Source organism: Sciurus carolinensis, chromosome 10 (genome assembly GCF_902686445.1).
Source record: "Sciurus carolinensis chromosome 10, mSciCar1.2, whole genome shotgun sequence".
Lineage (NCBI taxonomy): Eukaryota > Metazoa > Chordata > Mammalia > Rodentia > Sciuridae > Sciurus > Sciurus carolinensis.
In genome coordinates, this window is record NC_062222.1 from 48,340,194 (window position 1) to 48,362,212 (window position 22,019).

The 22,019-nt window shown below is 40.7% G+C and overlaps 1 protein-coding gene across 3 annotated transcripts; it reads right to left on the reverse strand.

Annotated features, from left to right (window-relative positions):
* Positions 1-409: 409 nt before the first annotated feature.
* Positions 410-21,215, reverse strand: LOC124995101 (cytochrome P450 2U1). Of its 3 annotated transcripts, none has more exons than XM_047567573.1 (5): positions 20,674-21,215; positions 9,027-9,662; positions 5,639-5,740; positions 4,285-4,452; positions 410-3,366 (listed from the first exon to the last, which is right to left on the reverse strand). In XM_047567573.1, exons 1-5 carry the CDS (start codon positions 21,164-21,166, stop codon positions 3,188-3,190), a joined length of 1,578 nt encoding a protein of 525 aa, XP_047423529.1. In that variant the 5' UTR covers positions 21,167-21,215; the 3' UTR covers positions 410-3,187. The 3 variants fall into 3 exon arrangements, with proteins under 3 accessions (XP_047423529.1, XP_047423528.1, XP_047423530.1); XM_047567572.1 differs by having other exon boundaries at positions 5,639-5,800; XM_047567574.1 differs by lacking the exon at positions 4,285-4,452 and having other exon boundaries at positions 5,639-5,800.
* Positions 21,216-22,019: the final 804 nt, after the last annotated feature.

Below are 22,019 nucleotides of genomic sequence, written 5' to 3' on the forward strand. Positions count from 1 at the left end.
AGAAAGCCTCATCCAGCATTTGCTGATCCCCATGTGCCATAATTTTAAATAATCAGCACACCAACGTACATCTTGAGGTGACATTCCCTGGATAACGTTGAGATCAAGCACTCAGTACTCTGCTGTGTAGATCCATCCTTCTCTCAGATGCTGCTGGATTTGGATGTGAGATATAAGAAAATTGGGCTTCCTTGTTTATCTTTCTGTATCTTATGATAGAACCATTAACTTTACTCTGAGGGCGTATTTTAAACAGAATTGCCCTCCTGTCTAAAGATCATGCTATACTGTATTGTGGTCATCTGTCTTTGGAGGTCGGTTTCCTCTTTCATTTCTTAACTTGGTATTTGGTAAAAACAAAATTTTGTTAGGAGTTAAAATAAAACAAAAACTCATACATGACACTGTCTCCACAAAAACAAAAAGTTTAATAAAAGCACCAAAAACTGTTAAATATAGATGAAGACTCAAAGTTAGAGGTTAGGCATACTTATAAAATAGAGTAAAATTACTTTTACATTTCAGATGAACTGTGAAATGCCAAATTGAAAAATGTCAATGTTTGAGAAAAACATCAACAGTCCTTTAGTCATGTACCATATAAAGATATTTTTTAAATGCTACAGTTGGAGGCATGGTATTTAAAAGTTTAATTAACTTCTGATTCTGACACAATCTCATGGAAAACAGAAGTTCTTTTTTCAAGTAAGTAACAAACTCTTTGGTTAGGAATACTGAAAATCCATCTATAAAGAGTAAGAAACTTGCTAATGCTGTTATTAGTGCAATTCAAAAAAGCATATGAATTTCATTTCAGGAACATACTGTCGTGTTGCAGGTATAGTATAATCAATCTACACAAGCATTACCTCATCTATAATCTGTACAACCTCTCCATCACTCAGCTCCTCTGCATTTAGTCTATTAGCTTTTCTTTTTTATTACTAAAAATAAAATCCTTAAGGCACCTAAGGATTAGCCTGTATTTCATCTACCTGTATTGCAAGTGCTTAATTTCATTTATAAAAAGGAAAAGAACAATATATAGATAATACAAAGAATATAGAGTCAAAATCAAATCAATAGTTGATTACATAATATTCCATCTTTTCTTAGGTTTTTATTAAGCAAATATTATTTTCACTCCTTGAGCATGCAGGAGTCTGCCTAGGAATGTGCTCAAATGAAAAATTCAGCCTCACATTCAGAACTGTCCTGGAATGCCAATCATGAACTAAGAAGATCTGGGTACCTAAAGTGGTTAGTGACAGATGAAGATGTCAGAGGTAAATGAGATTTGGTGTCTCTACTGGTCTGGAAAACAGAGCAAGGAAGGGTGGCAATCAAGGGAGGCCTTTCTGATCAAAGTGTTCAATTCAGTATTTCATCTTTTCATTTAATTCTTAAAGTAACAACAACTCTGGCTCTTTTCTTGCCTTCTTTGCTATCAAGAGGAAAAGCAGTAGCTCCTTCCCTCCTTCAGGAAAGTGAGTAAGAGGCCCATGGATGTGGCGCAGTATCCAGCTGCTAGGAGCTTAAATCCTGTTATATTTGAACTCTTAAGGCATCAGTCTAAGTTAGTTTAATATGGTTGTTTTAAATGATGAATAAATGTCTAGTAATTTTTTTAAAGCTGGCTTAAACGGACAATAAATAATACACACTGGTTTTTTAAAAATCATCTCTAAGCAACAAAAATACAACCTGTAGGCATTCAAATGGGATGGGATTTTCCCCTTAAGCAATTTTCTTAAAAGTCATTCACACGGTGACTGGGCATCCACTCTAAGCAAGAGGCTGGAAGAGAGAAACAGCACTACATCCTTACCTCAGTCAACCTGAGTGGAAATGGGACCAGCTAACTGGGGCCAGCTGCAAGCTCAAGAGGTGGCAATACTGAGAAATGGCTAGAGAGCGCTCTCCATTCACAGGGACTAGTGATGCCAAGTGATGACACTTCTCAATTATGTGCATGAACTTCACAAGGCCTCAGCTTTATTAGCTACAAACTGGCACCTTTTAGTGTGGCAATTATAAATGCACACAAAGCATCAGGTAGGGTGCCAGCATGAGAAAGGGTTCAAAAATCCAGTTGCTCATATTTTATCATGATTCTTACATATAAAGAGTACTATGGGAAAATCAAGGAAAGGGCCAATCACTCTTTGAAGCACATCCTCATTGGGGGAAATAACAGCCCACTGGGCAGGACAACTCTTCATCTCATAGGACCACTTTGCCATTTAGCATCCCCACCCCTCCATGGCAGTAAAAGGCCAGGAGCAGGACCCCCATCATCATGATGAACAAAAAAGAGGAGGAGGAGGAAGAAGAAGAAGAAGAAGAAGAAGGAGGAGGAGGAGAAGGAGAAGGAGAAGAAAGAAAGAAAGAAAGAAAGAAAGAAAGAAAGAAAGAAAGAAAGAAAGAAAGAAAGAAAGAAAGAAAGAAGGAAGGAAAGAAATGTGTGCATTCACATATTTGCAAACATCCTTGGAAGGGGTTACCACCCGGGGTTAAAAACTGTTCTTCTAGAGGGATCCTCTTTATTAAGAAAAAATGTAGTTCTTTTAATAAAGAATAAACTTGCCCTCCTGGTTTTGTCTTTGAGAGTATTCAAGGATCAGACACAGAGCCTGGTGGTAGGGAGAACAGGAGAGGAATATAACCTTTCTGATGATAGTGTCCAAGGCTGGACATGACTTTCCTATTGCTGGAGGTCTTAAAAAGTCAGGAGGTAGATCTTCTACTGCTGATTTTCTTCTCTAGAACTTAACAGCGTTTTGGTCAAATTGGAAAAAATCTGAGGCATTTGACCTTCCTTAGTGCTGAGAGGTAGAAAGAAAGGAAGTTTTGCTACTCTCATTTTAACATGATGGATGACGGAGGCACTGAGGGATGAGAAGACACACTCATTGGTGGAAGCCATGAACTAAAATCCAGAGTTCCTGCTTCCCGATCTGGTACTTTGGTAAATCAGACACAAGTGTTACTAAAGTGACTAAAATGTCCTGTTGAGGAATCCTCTAAGACGAAAGCTCCCATGAGCTCTATCCTCTCTCCAGTCATACTTTGATCTGAGCCTAACCTGGATCCACTGAGTTGCTGGACCCACTGTCAACTGCAGTAGAAAAACTTAGAAGAATACATATTTAGGTATCTGTTTACCTTCTCTTTTTAGTGGTACTCTTCACCTCTTTGAAATGATTACATCAAATGGATAAGGAGCTAACGTTAGACCAAATCTTCCAGTCAGGATGGGCTTCTTAGAATCCTTAGGTAAAGCAAATGTGAAACTCTGCATCAGGCTCACAAACATGAGGAATAATTCCATCTTTGCCAGCTGCTCTCCCATACATACCCGCTTCCCTGAAAATGAGATCAGAAAAAAGTAAAGATTATAATATCATCCCTTTCAATATTTCAAAAAGTACAAATTTATAAGTTTATAATAAATATCTAAGTTGAGTACTTTAAATTGCCACATACACCATAAAATCTCCTACACTGTACACTAATCAGAATTTTTATATACCAAGTTCATATTTTCATTCCTACTGATAAAAACCTGTCCTCATCTAGAAAGGAACTGCAGACAGATGTGCAGCTACCCTGTCTTTTCCACACTTACTTATCTCTTTCCTTCACTGTCACCTGGAAGATTAAAGGGGGAAAAGTCAAACCAGATTCTCTGGAACGTTCCTTTTCCATTGAAAGGATCCACATTACTCATCTAGAAACCTAAAAGAAGGATCTGGTGAAATTAGACAACCCCTCTCATCTACCAGCCTGCAGTTCAGATGTTACTCTCAACTCCAGTACTTTCCTGGAACCTAAGCAATAGCCTTGTCAGCCCAGAAAGGAAGATTTCAAGGCATATTTAGAGATCAAAACCCAACCCAACTGATTTCTTTCTTTTTCTTTCCTTCCTTCCTTCCTTCCTTCCTTCTTTCAACCCAGGGTCACACATCACTGAGTTACACTTCCAGTTCTTTATTTTGTTTTTAAAAATTTCAAATGAATGAAGAGAAGATGCATTATCTAAATTATATTCCTCTTACATTATCTTGCCAATAAACAAACATTTTTAAAACAACAACATCAAATAATAAAAGATCCTTTTTAGTTTTACTTTTCCCCCCTTTTTTTGTGGTGCTGGGGACTTGAACACAGGAATTCACGCATGCTATTTAAGTGTTCTACTACAGAGTTACACTCCCAGACCAAAGTTTTACTTCTTTTTAAACTTATACCATTATACCATTAAAAAAAAAAAGTTTAACTGACCTATCCCAAATGGAATAAAGGATTCTTTTTTTAAAAGTTGTCCTTGGTCATCCAGAAATCGATCTGGGTAGAAATCTTCTGGTTTCTCCCAGATGGCTGGGTCTCTGTGTACTGACCACAAATTGGGTAAGATCACTGTGCCTTTAGGAATGGTATACCCTTGGAGCACTAAAGCAAACAAACAAACAAAAAACTCCACAGTGTTATTCAACATAATTATTTGCTCACTAATAGTTCTCCCTAAACATCACTATCTGAAAAAAAAAAAATCTAATTATATATATACTTGTCATCTTAAATGGCTGAGAGTAAACTTTGAGGAACTTTAGGGTAAAGATAAGATCTTAATACTGGCATCCTTCTATCCATACCATTCCAGGACCTAACATGAGACAAGACACAGTAAGTACTCTGATAAGTGTTGAGTTAATGCATTCAGTCAACCATAAAAACATACGATTAACAGAAAACACTAAAATAAAATGATAAAGCATCACAGGAAAACTTCCCTGAAGAATTATAAATTCCTGAGAATCATATAAAATGTTTCTGTTTACAGGGTCTTTTATGTCTGTACAACAATTTGATGAAGGTAAATGAAGATAAAGGGGTATACAGGGAAGTCAGCGCCTGCTCTTACCAGTTAACAAGTTAGCATGCACTATAACAATGCCCCAAAGACATCATGCACGCTGGAGAGTATCTCATTTGTACCAAAAAATGGTTAAGTGATCCAACATCATTTATGAGTAACTGCCTGCTACAGCTGACCTGTAGTACATTCAAGTCCATTACATTATGGGCTGTCTCCAGAGGAGGTAAATTCCTTCTTAATAGGGATGTTCAAAGATGTCCTGGACATGACTAACTGGGCATGTTTCACTATAGGTAAGAAGTTGAAATGGAGACCCTAAAATCAGATGGGTTCCATCTAATTCTTTAATATTTATGCTTTGGCTTAAAATTTTTTAAAATTGAAGTGAGGTAATTTCCAGCTAAAATCCCTAATTTCACATTTAGACCAGCTCTTCTGACTTCCACAAGGGTGACTAGAGGTGCCTTTGTTAACCTTGGAATTTTTTTCTGCCAACACAGCTGATTCAAATTGTGATATATTTTGCCAGGATAAGTATGCATGCTGTCCAGGCTAGAGAGCTATTAATAAAACTCAGCAGTGTGGAATGCCAGTGCAGCTATTAATGGGCAACTGAGGGCTGAAACATCCCCTGGAGATTTCATTATCTAGGACCAATGCTAATTCCAGTGCTCACCATGCCTCTCACCCCAGCTCTACTGGATTTGGAGGCTGTGCTCCCCTCAAGGGCATTCAAAGGAGAAAGTCCTTCGGACTTGCCTGTTTTCTCTGAGGTCATATGAGGAACGGCGAGTGGCACCACCACAGTTAGCCTCTGCACCTCCATGATGGTGGCTTCTGTGTAGGGCATCTGGGCCTTGTCTGTGAGGGAAGGAGGTCGGTCAGCACCAATGACCCTTTCAATTTCTTCATGAACCTTTTCTGTGTAAAAAGGGAAGAATCGACCAGAAGTTGAGCCTGCACTCATGAGCACTTCCCTTTACCACTGACGTATCGTTAACAGGCTGGCAGTGCAGGGAAGTGAAACACTGGTGGGATATGACAAATGGAGACAGCTATCCCCAGGAGGCTGTACCATGCTAGCTAGGATAGCAGCACAGATAGAGGGGCAAAGGAGAAAGCACCGTGGATCCAGGAGCACCCTGAATCACACTCTCCTGTGAACAAGGGCTTGAGTCTCTAAGCTGACTATGGCAATCCATGTTAGCCCAAGATGGTCTCCACTGAACCTTGTTCCATGGGATTTGCTATAACTTGGATCTGGGCTATCCCCAAAGACCTGGTGTTAAAGGCTTATTCCACATATTACCACTAAGAGGTGATAGAAACTTTAAGAAGTGGTAACTAGTGGGAATTCTAGGGCATTGGCAGGGGGTGTTCTTGAGGAAGATAGTGGAATTCTGCATCTTCCTCTTTCATATTCTGACCATGAGGTATGCTTTGCTCTACCATATTCTCCTTATGTGATGTGCTGCCCTGCCACAAGTCTAAAAGCAATGGGGCCAACTGACCATGGACTGAAACCTTTGAAACCATAAGCCAAAATAAAACTTCTCTTGATAAGTCGATTATCTCAGGTGTTTTGTTACAGTAACAGAAAGTTGACTAACACAGGGTTCACATCCTTGTGCATTCTCCTCACACTTTGTACCAAGTTGGTCTGTGTGACCCACAGAAGAAGGGAGAAGTAATGGCAGGTCACTTCTGAGATTAGTCTTTGCCATTCACTCTCTCAAGTCATTCACTTTGGGGAAAGGCAGTTGCCAAGTTAAGCAGCCTTGTGTAAAAGGTCAGAATGGTAAGGAACTGTAATATGTGGCCAACAGTCATGTGGACTGTCATCTTGGAGGTGGTTGTTTCAGTCCCAGCCAAGTCTATAAATGACTGTGGCCTCAGCCAAATCTTGACTGCAACTCCATGAGAAACTTTAAACTAGAATCATCCCAGACAAGCTGGATTCCTGACCCTCAGAAACAACATGAGAAAATAGTGATTGTTTTAAACTGCTAAATTTTGGGATGATCTATTAGTCAGCAACAGCTGATGGATATAGGCAGGCACCATCCTGTCCATGGTAAGAAAAATAACAGCCTCTCCAAGATGTCCATATCCTAATATTACCCCTGGTACTTTGCAAATATGATATCTTACACAGTGTCTTCTTCCATTTTCTGTTGCTAGAACAATATACCTGAATCTGGGTACTTTACAAAGACAAGAGGCTTATGTAGCTCAGAATTTTGAAGGCTGAAAGTCCAAGATCGGGTAGCCCTATCTGTTTGGCATCTGGTAAAGGCCCCTTCAACTGCCTCACAACATGGCAGATGGCATCACAGCAGCAGCACATATGATAGGGAGAAATCATTCAGTGAACAGGAAGTGAGAGGGAGTCAGGGGGCAAACCTGCTTCTTTAATAATACTTGCTCTTGTGGGAAGTAATTGGTCCTATGAGAGTTTTAGAAGGCACATCCCCACCACTCTATTACCTCGCTCTAGGTGCCATGTTGCCGCCTGCAGCAACGAGACCACGGGAATTTATCAAAGGCGGGCTGGGAATGAACTACTTCTTTATCTTTTTTGTGCTGCTTCCTTGCTTGCTTCTTTGCTTGCTTGCTTGTTCCCTAGTTTATAGAGGAAGAGAGGCTTGCTTGCTTTTAGAGGAAGAGAGGCTACGCTTTCAGAGGTGCTACTTCTTAGAGTTCTGCTGCTTCTTAGAGGTGCGCTCTTCTCCCAGGTGAAGAGAATGTCTTATATACACTAAGGCAGCCAATCAGCTTAGGATTAAGTAGCACGATAGGAGCACGCACCACGGTACCAATCAAGAAAGAATGAGGAACATCTGTTGACCACGAGTGTGGAAGAGACAGTAACCAATTAGGCAAAAAGTCATGAGAGATCACGCCATGTTAACACTAATTATGCGTCACCTCTTGGCCCAATGCCAGCCACTATCTTAGAGCTACTTCCTCAAACAGCTGTATATGTGTCTCTACAGTGCCACCTCTTACAGGTTCCATCACCTCAACACTGGTACACTGACAACCAAGCTTTCATCACATAAACCTTTGGGGACACTTCCAAACTATATCTAAACCATGACACATGACAAAAGGGACTATGTTGATGTGATTAAATTAAGCTCCTATAGATAGGGAGATTATCCTGGGTCAGCTGGATGTGCCCAAACTAAGTACATCATATTCCGCATAATGATGTTGCGGTCAACAACAGACCCATGTACAGTGGTCTGTAAGATTATGGTGCCTAGTGACACTGTAGCTGTATTTGAAGTGCACTCTGTGATGCTTACGTAATGATGAAAGCACCTAAAAGGCTTTTCTCAGAACACATCCCCATCACTAAGTGACAGATGAGGGCACACAGGTCAGAAAGCCTTCCCAGTTGAGTTCAGAGTCACAGGGAGATCTGACTATGAAAGAATGGCCAGAGATGGGACCTGCTGGCCGTGGAACTGGGGGAAGGAGCCAGAAGACAAGGACACTGGGAAGGGCAAGGAAATGGATTCTCATCTAGGGCTTCCAGAAAGGAACACAGACTGTCAACATCTTGACTTTTAGTCCAGTGAGACATATGTCAGACTTCTAATGTGCAGTACAAAAAGATAACATGTGTGTGTCCTTTTAAAGGCACCAAGTTTGAAGTAATCTGTTATAGCAGCAATAGAAACTAAAACACCATCCTTTCCTATTCTTCCCTATTTCATGTTGCCAGTGTTCACTATCTGTTGGTCCTGATGTGGTGGAACCAGCTGTGTTACTTTCATAAGCTTCTCTAGGCCTGTCTTCTGTTTTCAGAATGAGGTGGGTAGGTTCATAGGAGTGTGATGATCCCCTTCAGCTCCAAAATGTCCTCCTGCTCTAAAGGTTTTTCTCCACCGTAGATTTTATAGGTAATCAGACCTGTAGAGATTAAAGCAGGTCATGCCAGTTATGACGTGAGTCCTACTGTCTGCAAACTTGAGGCTTTGCTGTGCACTCTGCACCAACTCCCTATGGGTTTCAAGTATTTATTTTGCTTTCCAGTCTAAAGATACTGCTTAGTGCTTGAAGCCACCAGATCACTAAGGTTGCTAATCCTGATCTAAATAATCTTAGTTTTGCTATGAATAAAGAATTTATTAATTACCTTGTATATCAGGGTTCAATGACATATACAGCAAGCACCACAGCAAAGAATTTGTTGTGGTATCTGTCCCAGCAATAAAGAGATCCCCGATGATATAAAATAAGTAATCTTCATTAAAACTACTGTTGCTATTATTTTTCCTCTCTTCCTCCATGTGGAGAAGGTACATGTCTATGAAGTCCTGAGGGTTCTCACCATCCAGAGACTCTTGATGGTCTTTGATGATTTGTTTAAGGAAAGTGGTTATGTCCTTTTCAATTAATCTTAATTCCTTATATGGTCCAAAGGGAAGGTAATACAGCCAGGAGCATATGTTGACCAGGAGGAGCTGGCTGTTCAGGCAGATTTCTAACCCTCGGGACATGAAATCTAGCATCCTCTTAAACTCACTGTTGGTATAATCAAAGCGTTGTCCAAAGCACAAGGAGCAAATGATATTAGAGACGGCATTGCTGATGATGGGGAAAGGGCTGAAGGGATTTTCTCCATGCTTTTGCATTTCCTCCTTCACATACTTGAACTCCTCAATAATCTTGGGCTCCAAGCTATGCTTTCCCAAGCCAAAATGACGAAGAGTTGAATGAGAGAACTTCCTCTGTTGTCTCCAGACTGGGCCATAATGTGCAAACACAACCCCTGTAAAAGGACACCCAAAAAAGGAAGGTGAGAGAGAAGGATGCACAATAATATTGAAGATGACCTGCCAAGGAGTATATTCTACATGTTTCAAGGCATTTATGCAAAGTTCATCTAAAGACCATCAGTCAAGAAAGATGACTAACAAAATTTAAGTCACTGAGATAGTTTATGTTTCTCATAATGACAAAAATCATTTCCACTTCAATTGGAAGAATTTGCTATAAAGCGATTATTATTGATAATAATTCTTGGTAACATGAAGAGTAATGAGTTTCAGTGTCCAAAATTAGTGTATGTATTTAAAAATATTTATATTTCATAAGCGTGAATTCAAGCTTAGAAAATATATCAAGACAGACACATCCATGAGTAAATCACCTATATTCTAAACATTAGGAACAGAAGGATAAGTACCGTAACAGACTAACATAAGGGCAGAGACCATACCTTATTGTGCTCACCATTAAAATCTCAGCTTTTAGCATAGTGCTGGGTACATAGCAGTAATTGCTAATTATTAGCTGAATAAATGAACAGCAACTGGATTAGAATCATTAGCCTTCAATATTTAGAATCTCAAAAATGGCAAGCAATCTTAAATGTCAGCTATTGGTAACATCACTCTTTTAAAAACATCTGCAGAGGCTGAGGATATAGCTCAGTTGGTAGAGTGCTTGCCTCCCAAGAACAAGGTCTTGGATTCAATCCCCAGTACTGCAAAATAAAATAAAATAAAATAAAATAAAATAAAATAAAATAAAAACATCTGCACTTGTTAAGGTCATTACAACTACTTGATTACTTGATTCTCACTTGCTCATCTCCCACTATCAAACCCAACAAAATTATTCCCAGATGTATCAATTGTTATTAAATATTTCCTGTTTCCTGTCACCTATTTTATCCTCCTGATTTTCATGGTGTGCTTTATCATTTCAGCCAGTTCATCTTCCCTCCCACATCATTTCTGAGTGCTTACCACGTGCTAAGAAATGGAATGCAAGATACAGCTGCAAATGAAATAAAGACCCTACTCTGTGGCTAAGTCTTCTCAAACTCCTTAATACTCTTCTAAAATGCCATTCAAGGTAAGCTTCCATGTGGGCAAATATATCAAATGATCTATGTGTTCCACATTCCTTCTTGGCATCCTCCAAATGTCTACTCAACTCTGAAGTGGTTGCTCCCTAGGCCTTCAGTCATCACTTGGGAATTTCCTTAAGACTCTTATGTGTAGGAATCCATTTCCAGGTTTCTATGTCTTCCTTTTTCTTTTTTCACTCCCTAATTTGGCTGAAGTACGTTCTCTAGTAGTTCCAGGAAAGGATGCATGGAAGGCAATTTTCTAACTATTTTGCTTGTCTGAAAATGTATTTATCCTATCACTGTACTTCCTCTGAATTTTGAAGTTAATGCTAAGACCTGAATGATGAGTCACAAAATATGTGCATCTTCAATGTGACTAGACATTGCCAAGTTGCTCTCCAAAGTGAGAGTATACCAAAATGTACCTACCAGAAGTATATGAGCATTCTCACTTGTTCCAAGTAGTTGCCAAGTTGCCGTCACTTGATATTTGTCAACATTTTTATTTTTGCCCATGGGATGGCTGAAACATACCTCACAATTTCTATTTGCATTTCTCTGATTGTTACCTATGGGTCAGCACAGCTTTTTATATAGTAACTGGCCTATTCTGGCTTCTTATTCTATGGGTTTATGCTTATTAACTGTACAATTTTCTTCTTATAAATTCTAGATGCAGGGAAGATCTCTCATCACATGATTTTTTTTCCACTTATGGCATTTGATAGAAAAGTTTACACATATCATTTATCAATCTTTTTCTTTATGATGTGTGCTGTATCTCTTACTTTAGAAATATCTTCATGCCATGAGCTCAGAGATGCACTATTTTCTTATAAAATATAAAATTTAGTTTTTTCCATGTTTAATTCTCTATGCTCTGCCTGGAATTATAATCATGTTAGGCATTTCTACCTATCATAAAGTATAAACCCAAACCTTTTTTCCCCAGGTAGATGCCTCACGGTTCAAGCACAGTTCATTAAACACATCTCCCACCCCTGGCATCTGTAACGCTGCTTCTATCACGTTTCCTACACCCTGGTTCTTATACTTTAGACTTGAGGTGCCCCCAGAAGCTTCTGTGTCAATGCAGGAATATCTGGAGTTGAAATAATTGCAATGTGAGAGCTGTAAGCTAATCAGTTCATCCTAGGTTGAAGGACTGAACAGGTGGTAACTGTAGGCAGGTGGGTATGGCTGGAGGAGAAGGGTCAATGGTGTGCCCTGGGAGGGTTGTTCTTCCTGCGGCCCTCTCTCTTCACTCCTTCCCTCTACCTCTCCCCTTACCCTTCTCCTAGTCTCTGCTTCCTGATGTTGGCATAGGCTGAGTGGCATTCAGTCCTCCACTGGGCCCTCCCCCCATGATATGCTGCCTCACGGACTGAGGCCTCTGAAACCCTGATCCCCAAACAAACTTGCCCTCCTCCAAGCTGTTCTTATCAGGTACGTTGGTCACAATGACAGCAAAGCTGACTAACATCAGTTTACAGGTTTTCTATTCTATTGGTCTATTTATCACTGTTTAAATCATATTATCTTAATCACTTATTTTACAATAAGATACAGACTTTATAAAATATATTAAAATCTAATAAGGAAGTTCCCTCTTCTCCCTCAAAATTTGTTTTGGGTTATTCTTGGCTTTTTACTGTTATGAAACCTTTAAAATCAGCTTGTCATGCTCTGTTATGGTTTGGATGTGAGGTGTCCCCCAAAAGCTCATGTGTGAGACAGTGCAAGAAGGTTCAGAGGAGAAGTGATTGGGTTGTGAGAGTCTTAACCCAATCAGTGAATTAATGCCCTGATAGGGTTTAACTGAAGTGGTGGGTGTGGCTAGAGGAGGTGGGAAGTGGGGCGTGGCTTTGGGGTATACATTTGGATCTGGCAGGTGGAGACCTCTCTCTGCTTCCTGATCATCACCGTAAGCAGGTTCCCACTTCCACCATGATTTGAGAACTGGGTTTTTTGATGACAAGCTGATGGCAATGAAATACAAGAGAGAAGAGGGGACCAAAGAGGTAGTGACTGAGAATGCCAAGGATGAGAGGCAGGGACAGAATGAACGGCCTCAGGATTACAAACTTTGCAATCCAACCCTATAGAGCCAGAGTGGCTTCTGATCTTCAGAGAGTTTGGAAGGGGGTCAGCCACATCTTGCAGTTGTTGGTATCCTTTTTCTTAGGCCTGAAAAGCAATGGTATTCATAGATGCATACAAAAACATAATTTGCTGCAGGATAATAATACTAAAAAATAAAAATGACTCCAAAGCAAAAAATCAGCAACCTTGGTTGAAAATGAAAAACAATAACAACAAAAACATGCTAGTTTACCAACATAGCCAATGAGGTCATGAAACCAAAGACCAGGAAGGGAGGGTACCACCACCTCAGGGAAGGTTAAAATGTCAAGAACTCTTTCTACCTTTCCCTTCTCTCAGCCTGCCTACCTTCCTACTTCAAACCAGATTTTTCTTGAAACAGGTGGTATCTTGAGATTCCTATTCTCCCAGTTTCACAACCAGATTAAAGTCCTCTTTTTCAACTGAAAAATTTTGAGGAAGGATTCAAATGCTTCATTCAGGTATCCCATGGTGATACCAATTTGGGACACTTTATTTACTTCATGGCTCCAGGTGTCCAGACCTCTACTATGAATACAAATTCTTATCCCAAAACTCTGTAAGGACAGAACTAAGCTATCGAGTCAAGCTAAGTGCCCTTCAACAGATGAAAGAATAAAGAAATCTTGGAATATATACACGATGGAAAATTATTCAGCCATAAAGAATGATTTTATGATATTTGTCAGTAAATGGATGGATCTCAAGATTATCATGCCAAGTGAAATAATCCAGTCCCCAAAACCAAAGCTTGAATATTTTCACTGATATGTGGAAGCTGAACCACAATAAAGGTGAGAGACATTCAGTATATTAAACAAAGGAGAATGAAGGGAACGGAGTGGGGACAGGAATAGGAAAGACAGTAGAATGAATCTGACATAATTTTCCTATGTACATTTATGAAAATACCTAAGTGATTCCCACCAGCATCATGTACACCCACAAGAATGGGGTCCTAATTAGAATAAGATATATTCCATGCTTGTATAATTTTATCAAAATGGGTTCTACTGTCATGCATAACTAAAAAGACCCACCCCCCAAAAAAGAAGAATGACACTATGAATCCTGGAGTTCAGCACCAGACTAACCACTGTTAGAAAGAGATGAAATATTCTAATCAACCCATCTTTTAATCAGTCTGTCCCTCAATTAATTGCTGTGGTCAGGGACGTGAGCTCAGGTTAAGGTACGGCAGCTCCCATTCCTGTCACGTTGATGAGAACAGGATTGAGGGTAGGGACAAAAGTTCCTCAGAGGCAAATGGCCTCATCAGAGGAACGGGTACCCAGGCAACTGCGGCACAAAAACCTACCTCCAACCACATGAAGGACGGGCTAAATGGAGTCTGATAACATCCTCCCAAATGGTACTATGCAGCTCTGAATAATTTTATAGGAGAACATTTAATAATACAGAAATACACTCATAATACTTTCAGAGATGGAAGAAATTTTAAAGATCATGAAGAGTATAATTCCACTTTGGGTAGGCAAATATATTTTAAAAACACACGTACAAATACAAACATAATACATAAAAAAGTCAATAATGACTATCTCAAAATAATGTTGATCACAGATGATTAACTTTTTTCTTTTCCATATTTTGTTTTCCAGTAATAAACATTTATTTTTATTATTGTAAAATGCTGAAAATACATTAGATACGTAATTCTACATTCACCACATGTACGTTTTCTACCTAGTGGAGCAAAGAGAGGGTTAACTGCTGATTACACTACCCATTCCTTCCACAGGGTCATAGGAGTGGTCCTATTAGAGGAATCCAGGACCTCTTTTTTTTAATTTTTTTTTTTTTTGTAGTTGTAGATGGATAGCATGCCTTTCTTTTATTTGTTTATTTTTATGTGGATCGAACCCAGTGCCTCAGACATGCTACGCAAGCGCTCTAGGACTGAGCCCAGCCCCAGTCCCTCTTTATAAGAGTAGCAGACAACTATTTTACTGCACATTCAGTAACTTATTTTCCCTATTAATTTTCAAATACCCCAGATGAAATTTTATTTTCTATTCATCTTCACTTCCTAACTTCATTTTGCATTTTGTCCTCCTTTGAGGTGGTCAGCACTGAGTGATATATCCCTTGCTTTTTGAAATTTTTCAAAATTTCCTTTGCCTTCCATTTTTATGGCTTTGCAATTTGCTTAGGCTCTTGTTCCAAGTCTCTAGCACTTTCTTAATATATTAAGTGCTTTCCCCCCATCTTTTGTCAGTGATGTTGTCTGAGTAACAAAAGGTTTCAACCATCAAATGAATATTTCACAATCAGTGCCTCACAAATATTTGTGGCAGCATGGCTTATAAGAGAAAAAATTTAAAGATATCTAATTTCTATCAGCAGTATAATAGAGACCATTTTATGTATTTCATTTAGTTTAATATCACATAATATGGAAAAAATAACATTTTAAAGACAAATCTAGTGGTAGAAAGATACTTTAAGTATCCAGAGTATGTAAGCTATATAAAAAAAGAAAACAAAGCTAAATGGGCTAAGGAACTGAACAGATACTTCACAGAAGAAATACAATTGATCAACAAATATATGAAAAAATGTTCAACATCTCTAGCAATTAGAGAAATGCAAATCAAAACTACTCTAAGATTTCATCTTCCTCTAATCAAGAATACAAGCAACAATAAATGTTGGTGAGGATGTGGGGGAAAAGGTACACTCATATATTGCTAGTGGGACTGCAAATTGGTACAACCATTATGGAAAGCGGTACAGAAATTCTTTAGAAAACTTGGAATGGAACCAGCATTTGACCCAGCTATCCCACTCCTCAGTTTATACTCAAAGGACTTAAAATCAATACACTACAGTGACACAGCCACATCAATGTTTATAGCAGCTCACATCACAATAGCTAAACTATGGAACCAACCTAGGTGTCCTTCAACAGATGAATGGATAAAGAAAATGTGGCGTATATACACAATAGAATACTACTCAGCCTTAAAGAAGAGTGAAATTATGGCCTTTGCTGGTAAATGGATGGAGCTGGAGAATATCATACTAAGCCAAATAAGCCAATCTGAAAAAACAAAGGTAGGATGTTTTCTGATATGCAGATACTAATTCACAATAAGGGGGACAGTTAGTGAAGAATAGAGGTACTTTGAACTAGACAAAGAGGAGTGAAGGGAGGGGAGGGAGTATAGAGATAGGAAGGATAGAATGAATCTGACATTATTACCCTATATGCATATATGATTACATGACTAGTGGGATTCTACATCATGCACAACCAGAAGAATGGGAAGTTACTCTGTTTATGTATGATGTGTCAGAATGCATTCTACTGTCATGTATAACTAATTAGAACAAATAAAAAAAGAATGAGCAGAGAATAAACAATTTATATAGATTGCTAAATTTTACATTTTAAATAACTTTTAATAAAAAATGTGACATGTACACTGAAGAAACAGACCACCCTTAGAGTGAAGCACTGCTTTGCTATCCTTGGCTCTCATTTTGTAACTTCCTTCTCTTTTCTTGGTCAGGAAAAAAATCTGGTAGATAAATCATAGTGAGGGACACAGGTAATACAGAATATCTTTGGGGCTACTGAGCTGTCTAATCATACTAGTCAACTGGTCTAACCATGAGATTTCGAACAGGAAAAGTATAATAAATATCACCTCACATTCTAGAACTTTTCTGCAAGTGCTAAGTCAACTATTTATACATCCCTGTTTATAAAATATCCCCTCCTCTGCTAGCTTTACCAACTTTCGCAGTAAATTCTCTCAAAATATCATAAATATTTAATAATGCTATTGGCCTCTTATTCCTAATTTCATTTATATTCCCCTGTTTTCTACACATCTTGTTTTCTGGGCAGTTTCTCATTTTACATTGTTGCCACTTCACTCTTGAAAAAGTTCCTCAACTATGTTTTCTCATTCAAATCATCGTTCTCTATTCCAAGTTAAGTCCATAAGTATCTTCTTTGTACCATAGGGGCCTCCCGTTGCATTATGTCATCAGATATCTTCGCCAGCCACACAAATATCTATCATTAAATCTTCTGCAGTAATCACTCAGCACATATGCACCAGAGACACACTGCCCACAATTCCTGTCTCTGGAGGAATGAATGCTATAGGTGAAGTACCAAAGCACCAAGTTAGTGCAGGTTCCCAGCTCTTTCCTAAACAAAGAGGATCCAATAATAAGCAGTGATCCAACTAATGCTTAGAAACGGCCTTATTATAGATTTTAACCAAAAAGCATTCTGACAAACTGTTTTGTTAAGAGTCGGGCACCAAACTATTAGGATCTGAAAGAAGAAAACTGATTTCCTATTTTAAGAAATCCAGGTGAAGAGACAGACAACAGTGTGGTAAGTGTATCAACAGACACTTTTTTGATTACCTCCTCTGCAGATGCTTGTATGCTTCATTCATTTTTTGATTACCTACTTTGTGCCAAGCAGTGAGTCCCAGTGGTTAACAAGATGCACAAAACCTCGGTCCTCTACCTCTGACTCATATTCCAGTGGTGAGTGGGAGTGGAACAGACTAAATATTTGCAAAGTGTTTATTGAGTGATATACGAAAGAGAGAGGGTACGTGTAAATAAAGGAAGTGACTAAAATGAAACTGAAAAGTGGCAAGTGGCCTGAGAGGTGGGAGGGACGGGAAGCAGTCAGTCAAGTGAAGATATTCTGATCCCGAGGTTAACAAATGCAGTACCCTAAGGTGGGCACAGGCTTGGCAGGAATGTGCTTACGAAGGCCAGGCTACCATGTACAAGCACAGATGGTACCCGACTTACTTTGGTTTGTCTTATGATGGTGTGGAAGCAATGTGCATTCAGATAAAACTACACTTTGAAAATTTGGTGTTTGCTGGGTATTGAACCCAGGGCCTTGTATATGCAAAGAATGCACTCTATCACAAAGCTACAGCCCCAGTCCCCAAACTTTTATCTTTTCCTAGACTGGCAATGTGCAGTATGATACTCTTAAGATGCTGGGCAGCAACAATGAGCCACAGCTCCCAGCCAGCCATGCGATCAGGAGGGAGAACGACCAAGGCTCTACAGTGTGCTACGTTGCTAAGCTACAATGGCTGGCAGGTTAGGTGTAGTAGATGCACTTTTGACTTATGATATTTCTCACTTACAATGTGTTTATCAGAATGTTACCTATCATAAGTCAACAAGCATCTGTAAATGAACAGTAGAAAGAGAGAGATAAAAGTCAAAAAGGCAGGCAGAGGCCAGATCCTTCAAGGCATAGTAGGTCAAGTATAGAATGGGGAGAAAGTTAATTTGGGTAGAGAGAGAGATGTGGTTTCATGATTTTTAAAAAGATCATTTGAGGGGCTGAAGTTGTGGCTCCATGGTAGAGTGCTTGCCTAGCACTTGTGAGGCACTGGGTTTGATCCTTAGCACCACATAAAAATAAATAAAATAAAGATATTGTGCCCATCTACTATATATACATATGGATCATTTTGGTTATGGTATAGACAAAGGACTAGAACAGAAACAGGTAGGCTAGTCAGAAGGCTTCTGAGGTACCAAATTAAAAATAATGGTGAATTGGATGCTGATAGTGGAGAGGGAAAAGAGTGGATGCAGGACACTTTTCTACAGTTAGAATGAACAAGATTTGTGGACTGACTGGAAGGGCACGGGATGGGTCTTAAAAGGAAATTGTGGTCGTAAACAAAAGGGAAGCTCATCACTACCTGGGGACAGAGAAGCAAGTCAGAGAACACAGTATTACAGATGTGATATTGAAATACACTCTCAAAAGCCATAAGAAAAAAAGAAAGTAAGTATCGATGTTATGAAGAAATTAGAACACCTGTACATGGCTGGTGGGAATGTAAAATGTACAGCTACTGTGGAAAATGGTATGCTAGTGCCTCAAAAAATTAAACAGAATCACATCATCAAGCAATTCCAATTCTAGATGTAGAACTAGAAAGCAGGAACTCAAACAGATATTGGACACCCATGTTCACAGCAGCATTATTCACAGTAGCCAAAAGGTAGACACACCCCAAGGGTTCATCAGTGGATGAATGGATAAACAAAATGTGGCATGTACATACAATAGAATATTCCTTAGTTTTCAGAGGGTAATTCTCATACATGCAACAATATGTATGAGCTTTAAAAAGTTATGCCAAGTGAAAATTTTTAGCTACTAAAGGACAAATGTTATGATCTCACTTGTATAAGATACCTAGAGTAATGACATTTATAGAGACTAAAAGGAGATGGTAGTGGCCAGAGGCTAAACCAGGGAAAGGGAATTGGTTCTGAGTAAGAATAAAAGAGTTCTGTGGATGAATGGTGATTGCACAGTAATGGCACTTGATACCAATTAACTATGCACTTAGAAAAGGTTAGGATGGTAAGTTTTATGTGTCTTTCACCACTACTTGAAAAAGAAAAGCTGGCAGGATTTGTCCTGGCAGTCAGGAGATCAGCAGAATTCCAAGTAGAAGCAGCTGCACATGTGAAGACACGTAAGAGGGTGAGGTCTGAACTTCGATGTTTGTTTTCCCTGGCACAATTAAGGCATTATGATAATTACTATCGTTTGTTTAAAATCTTGATGCAAAACTCTGGCATTATCAGCTTCTAAAAAACCAGAATCTCTTCCTGCTAAGAACAGCGACTACCAGTTCATCTATTTAATAAATACTTGTTGAGCTCCTACAGGTACCAGGCAGCAATAACTCTGTTCTCCAGACGTCAGCCCAGGGATGAAGACCTACGTGGGGGACCAAAGTTAGAAAATTATGTAGTCTCAATTTTGGTAAGTCAGTGAAGGAAAAGTATACGGGCAAGGAAATTAGAGGCTAACAAGGGAGCCTAACCACGAGGACAGGCAGTGGGTATAGGCAGCCCAGGAAAGTTTCTTAAATTGACACCTGACTGGTGATTACCAACAACTGGAACAAAGAAGACAATAAGACAAAGGGGAAGAGTGATAAAAAAAAAAATGTGTGTGTTGGTGGGGATGGGGGATAAAGGAGGGGTAAGGTGGACACCATTCGTCTGCAGCAGACAACTGGGCTATATAGATTCCCACAAACAGGAATCAAAGAAGTTATGAACCAGAGCATTAGATTTGCTAATAGGTTCCTAGAGTGTTTTGTGGACACGCTATGGGAAAATGATTCTTAAACTTTTGCTGGTCAAAACTCACAAGGTGAAAAGAATATCCTTCTCCCCCTCCCCCTCCCACTCCCTCTCCCCATCTCTCTTTTTTAACCCAAGGGTGTTTTACCACTGAGTACATCCCTAGTTCTTTGTATTTTGAGAAGGAGACCAGGTCTTGCTAAGTTGCCAAAGCTGGCCTCGAACTTGGTCTCCTCCTGCCTCAGCCTCTCGGGCATTACAAGTGTGTGCCACCACGCCTCTTAACGCGGCCAAAGTTTAAAACCTTTGGGGGTCATAGACTGAAGAGAGAGAAAATACCCCCACAAGGATGGAACCTGATTTCGCACCTTGTTGCCCTCCCCCTTAACCCTATTACCCTCCCTCAACTTCCCCAAGGGTTTCCTACTTCTGATCTTGGAATCTCAACAGTCATTCATCCCTCAAGGCTCGGTGGTATCTTAAAGACCCAGGGAGGTTGAGGGGCCAACTCCCCCACCATCCACACAGGATGCAGGTGTGAGGCGAGTTGTGTGCATGTGGCAGGAAGGAGCACGATGTACCACCGCACCTGGAGCCCCATCTGCCCGCGACCCCTCAAACCCCACCCCAGGTCCCAGCGGCGAGGGGACCCGCTCACCCTTCTCCTTGGTTAAAATGGAAATGAGGGGCACCCTCGGGCGGTCGCTGAAGACCTCGGCCTGCTGTACCAACGCCTCGCGCACGCTGTGGAAGTCGTTGAGCACCACCACCAGGTAGTGGCCGATGAAGAAGCTGAAGATGTTGCCGTACACGCGAGCCAGTTTTGCCAGGATCACCTGCGGGGCCTGGGTCGTGGGGTCCATCCCTGCGGCCCTCGCGGTGCGGCTCACCCAGCTCTGCCGCCGCAGGAAGGGCGGCAGGAGCACATAGCCAAAGTTACCCACCAGGGGCCAGGGCGTGGGACCCGGGGGTATATCCCGCGCCCGGTGCCACCGCAGCCAGCTCCAACCCAGCAGCGCGATGAGGCCACACAACAGCAGCAGCGCGCCTCCGCTTGGGTCCAGCCGCAGCAGCCCCCGAGTCGCACGCAGGAGGTGCACAGTCCAGGGCGGTTCGTCCGCCGGGAGCTGCGATGGCCCGCGGGAAGACATGCTAGGTAAGCGGGCGTCTGCACCCGCAGCCGCCGAGTTCCTCTAGCTGACCCCGGCGACGCGCACGCAGACGCCCGCCCCCGCCGCAGGCGGCCAGCTCGGCCCGGGAAGGTCGGGGGCGGGGACTGGAGAGCTGAGGGCGCCCCGGATTGGCTGCGCACAGCGCATTCTCCCCGCCTCCTCCAGTCAGCAGCACCAGAACCGAGCCTCCGGAGGAGGTCCGCTGCTGGGCGGGTCGCGCCTTTTGATTTGTCCCAGAGTTTAGCCCCTTGTCCAGGTCGAGCTTGATGATGACTGCCCCTGAAACTAGGATGCTGCAACACGACCTTGCTCTCTGACTGCCCGTGTGTGTGTGTGTGTGTGTGTGTGTGTGTGTGTGTGTGTGTGTGTGTGTGTGTGTGTGTGTGTGTGATCTTGTCAGCTGAATGCATAAATTGAAATAGGTTCTCGCGAAGGGAGAAAGCTCTGTGTCTGTTTCTGCGTGTGACCTGGTTCGCGCAGCATACTTTATTCCAAGAATAGAAAAATAAGAATTTGCTTGGAGGACTTAAGGATTTGTAATATAATACAAAAACAAAAGTAATCGGATACGGAGAGTGACAGTATTTGGCCTTAGATCAAACCTGAAATAACTGAGATTGCTATTTAAAATATGAGTTGTGTATTATTTAAAAAACAAATTCCTTCTTTAATCTGTCTTGATAATGGCTTCGGGATGCTTCCCTTTCCGCCTTCTAACAGACGCAATCCTGTGGTTCTCTTAATTAGACTGGTCAATATTTTGATCCTTTAAAACGTTTGATCGCCCTGCGCTTAGAAGTTTGTGACCAGAGCACAAGGAGTCTATTCCTTA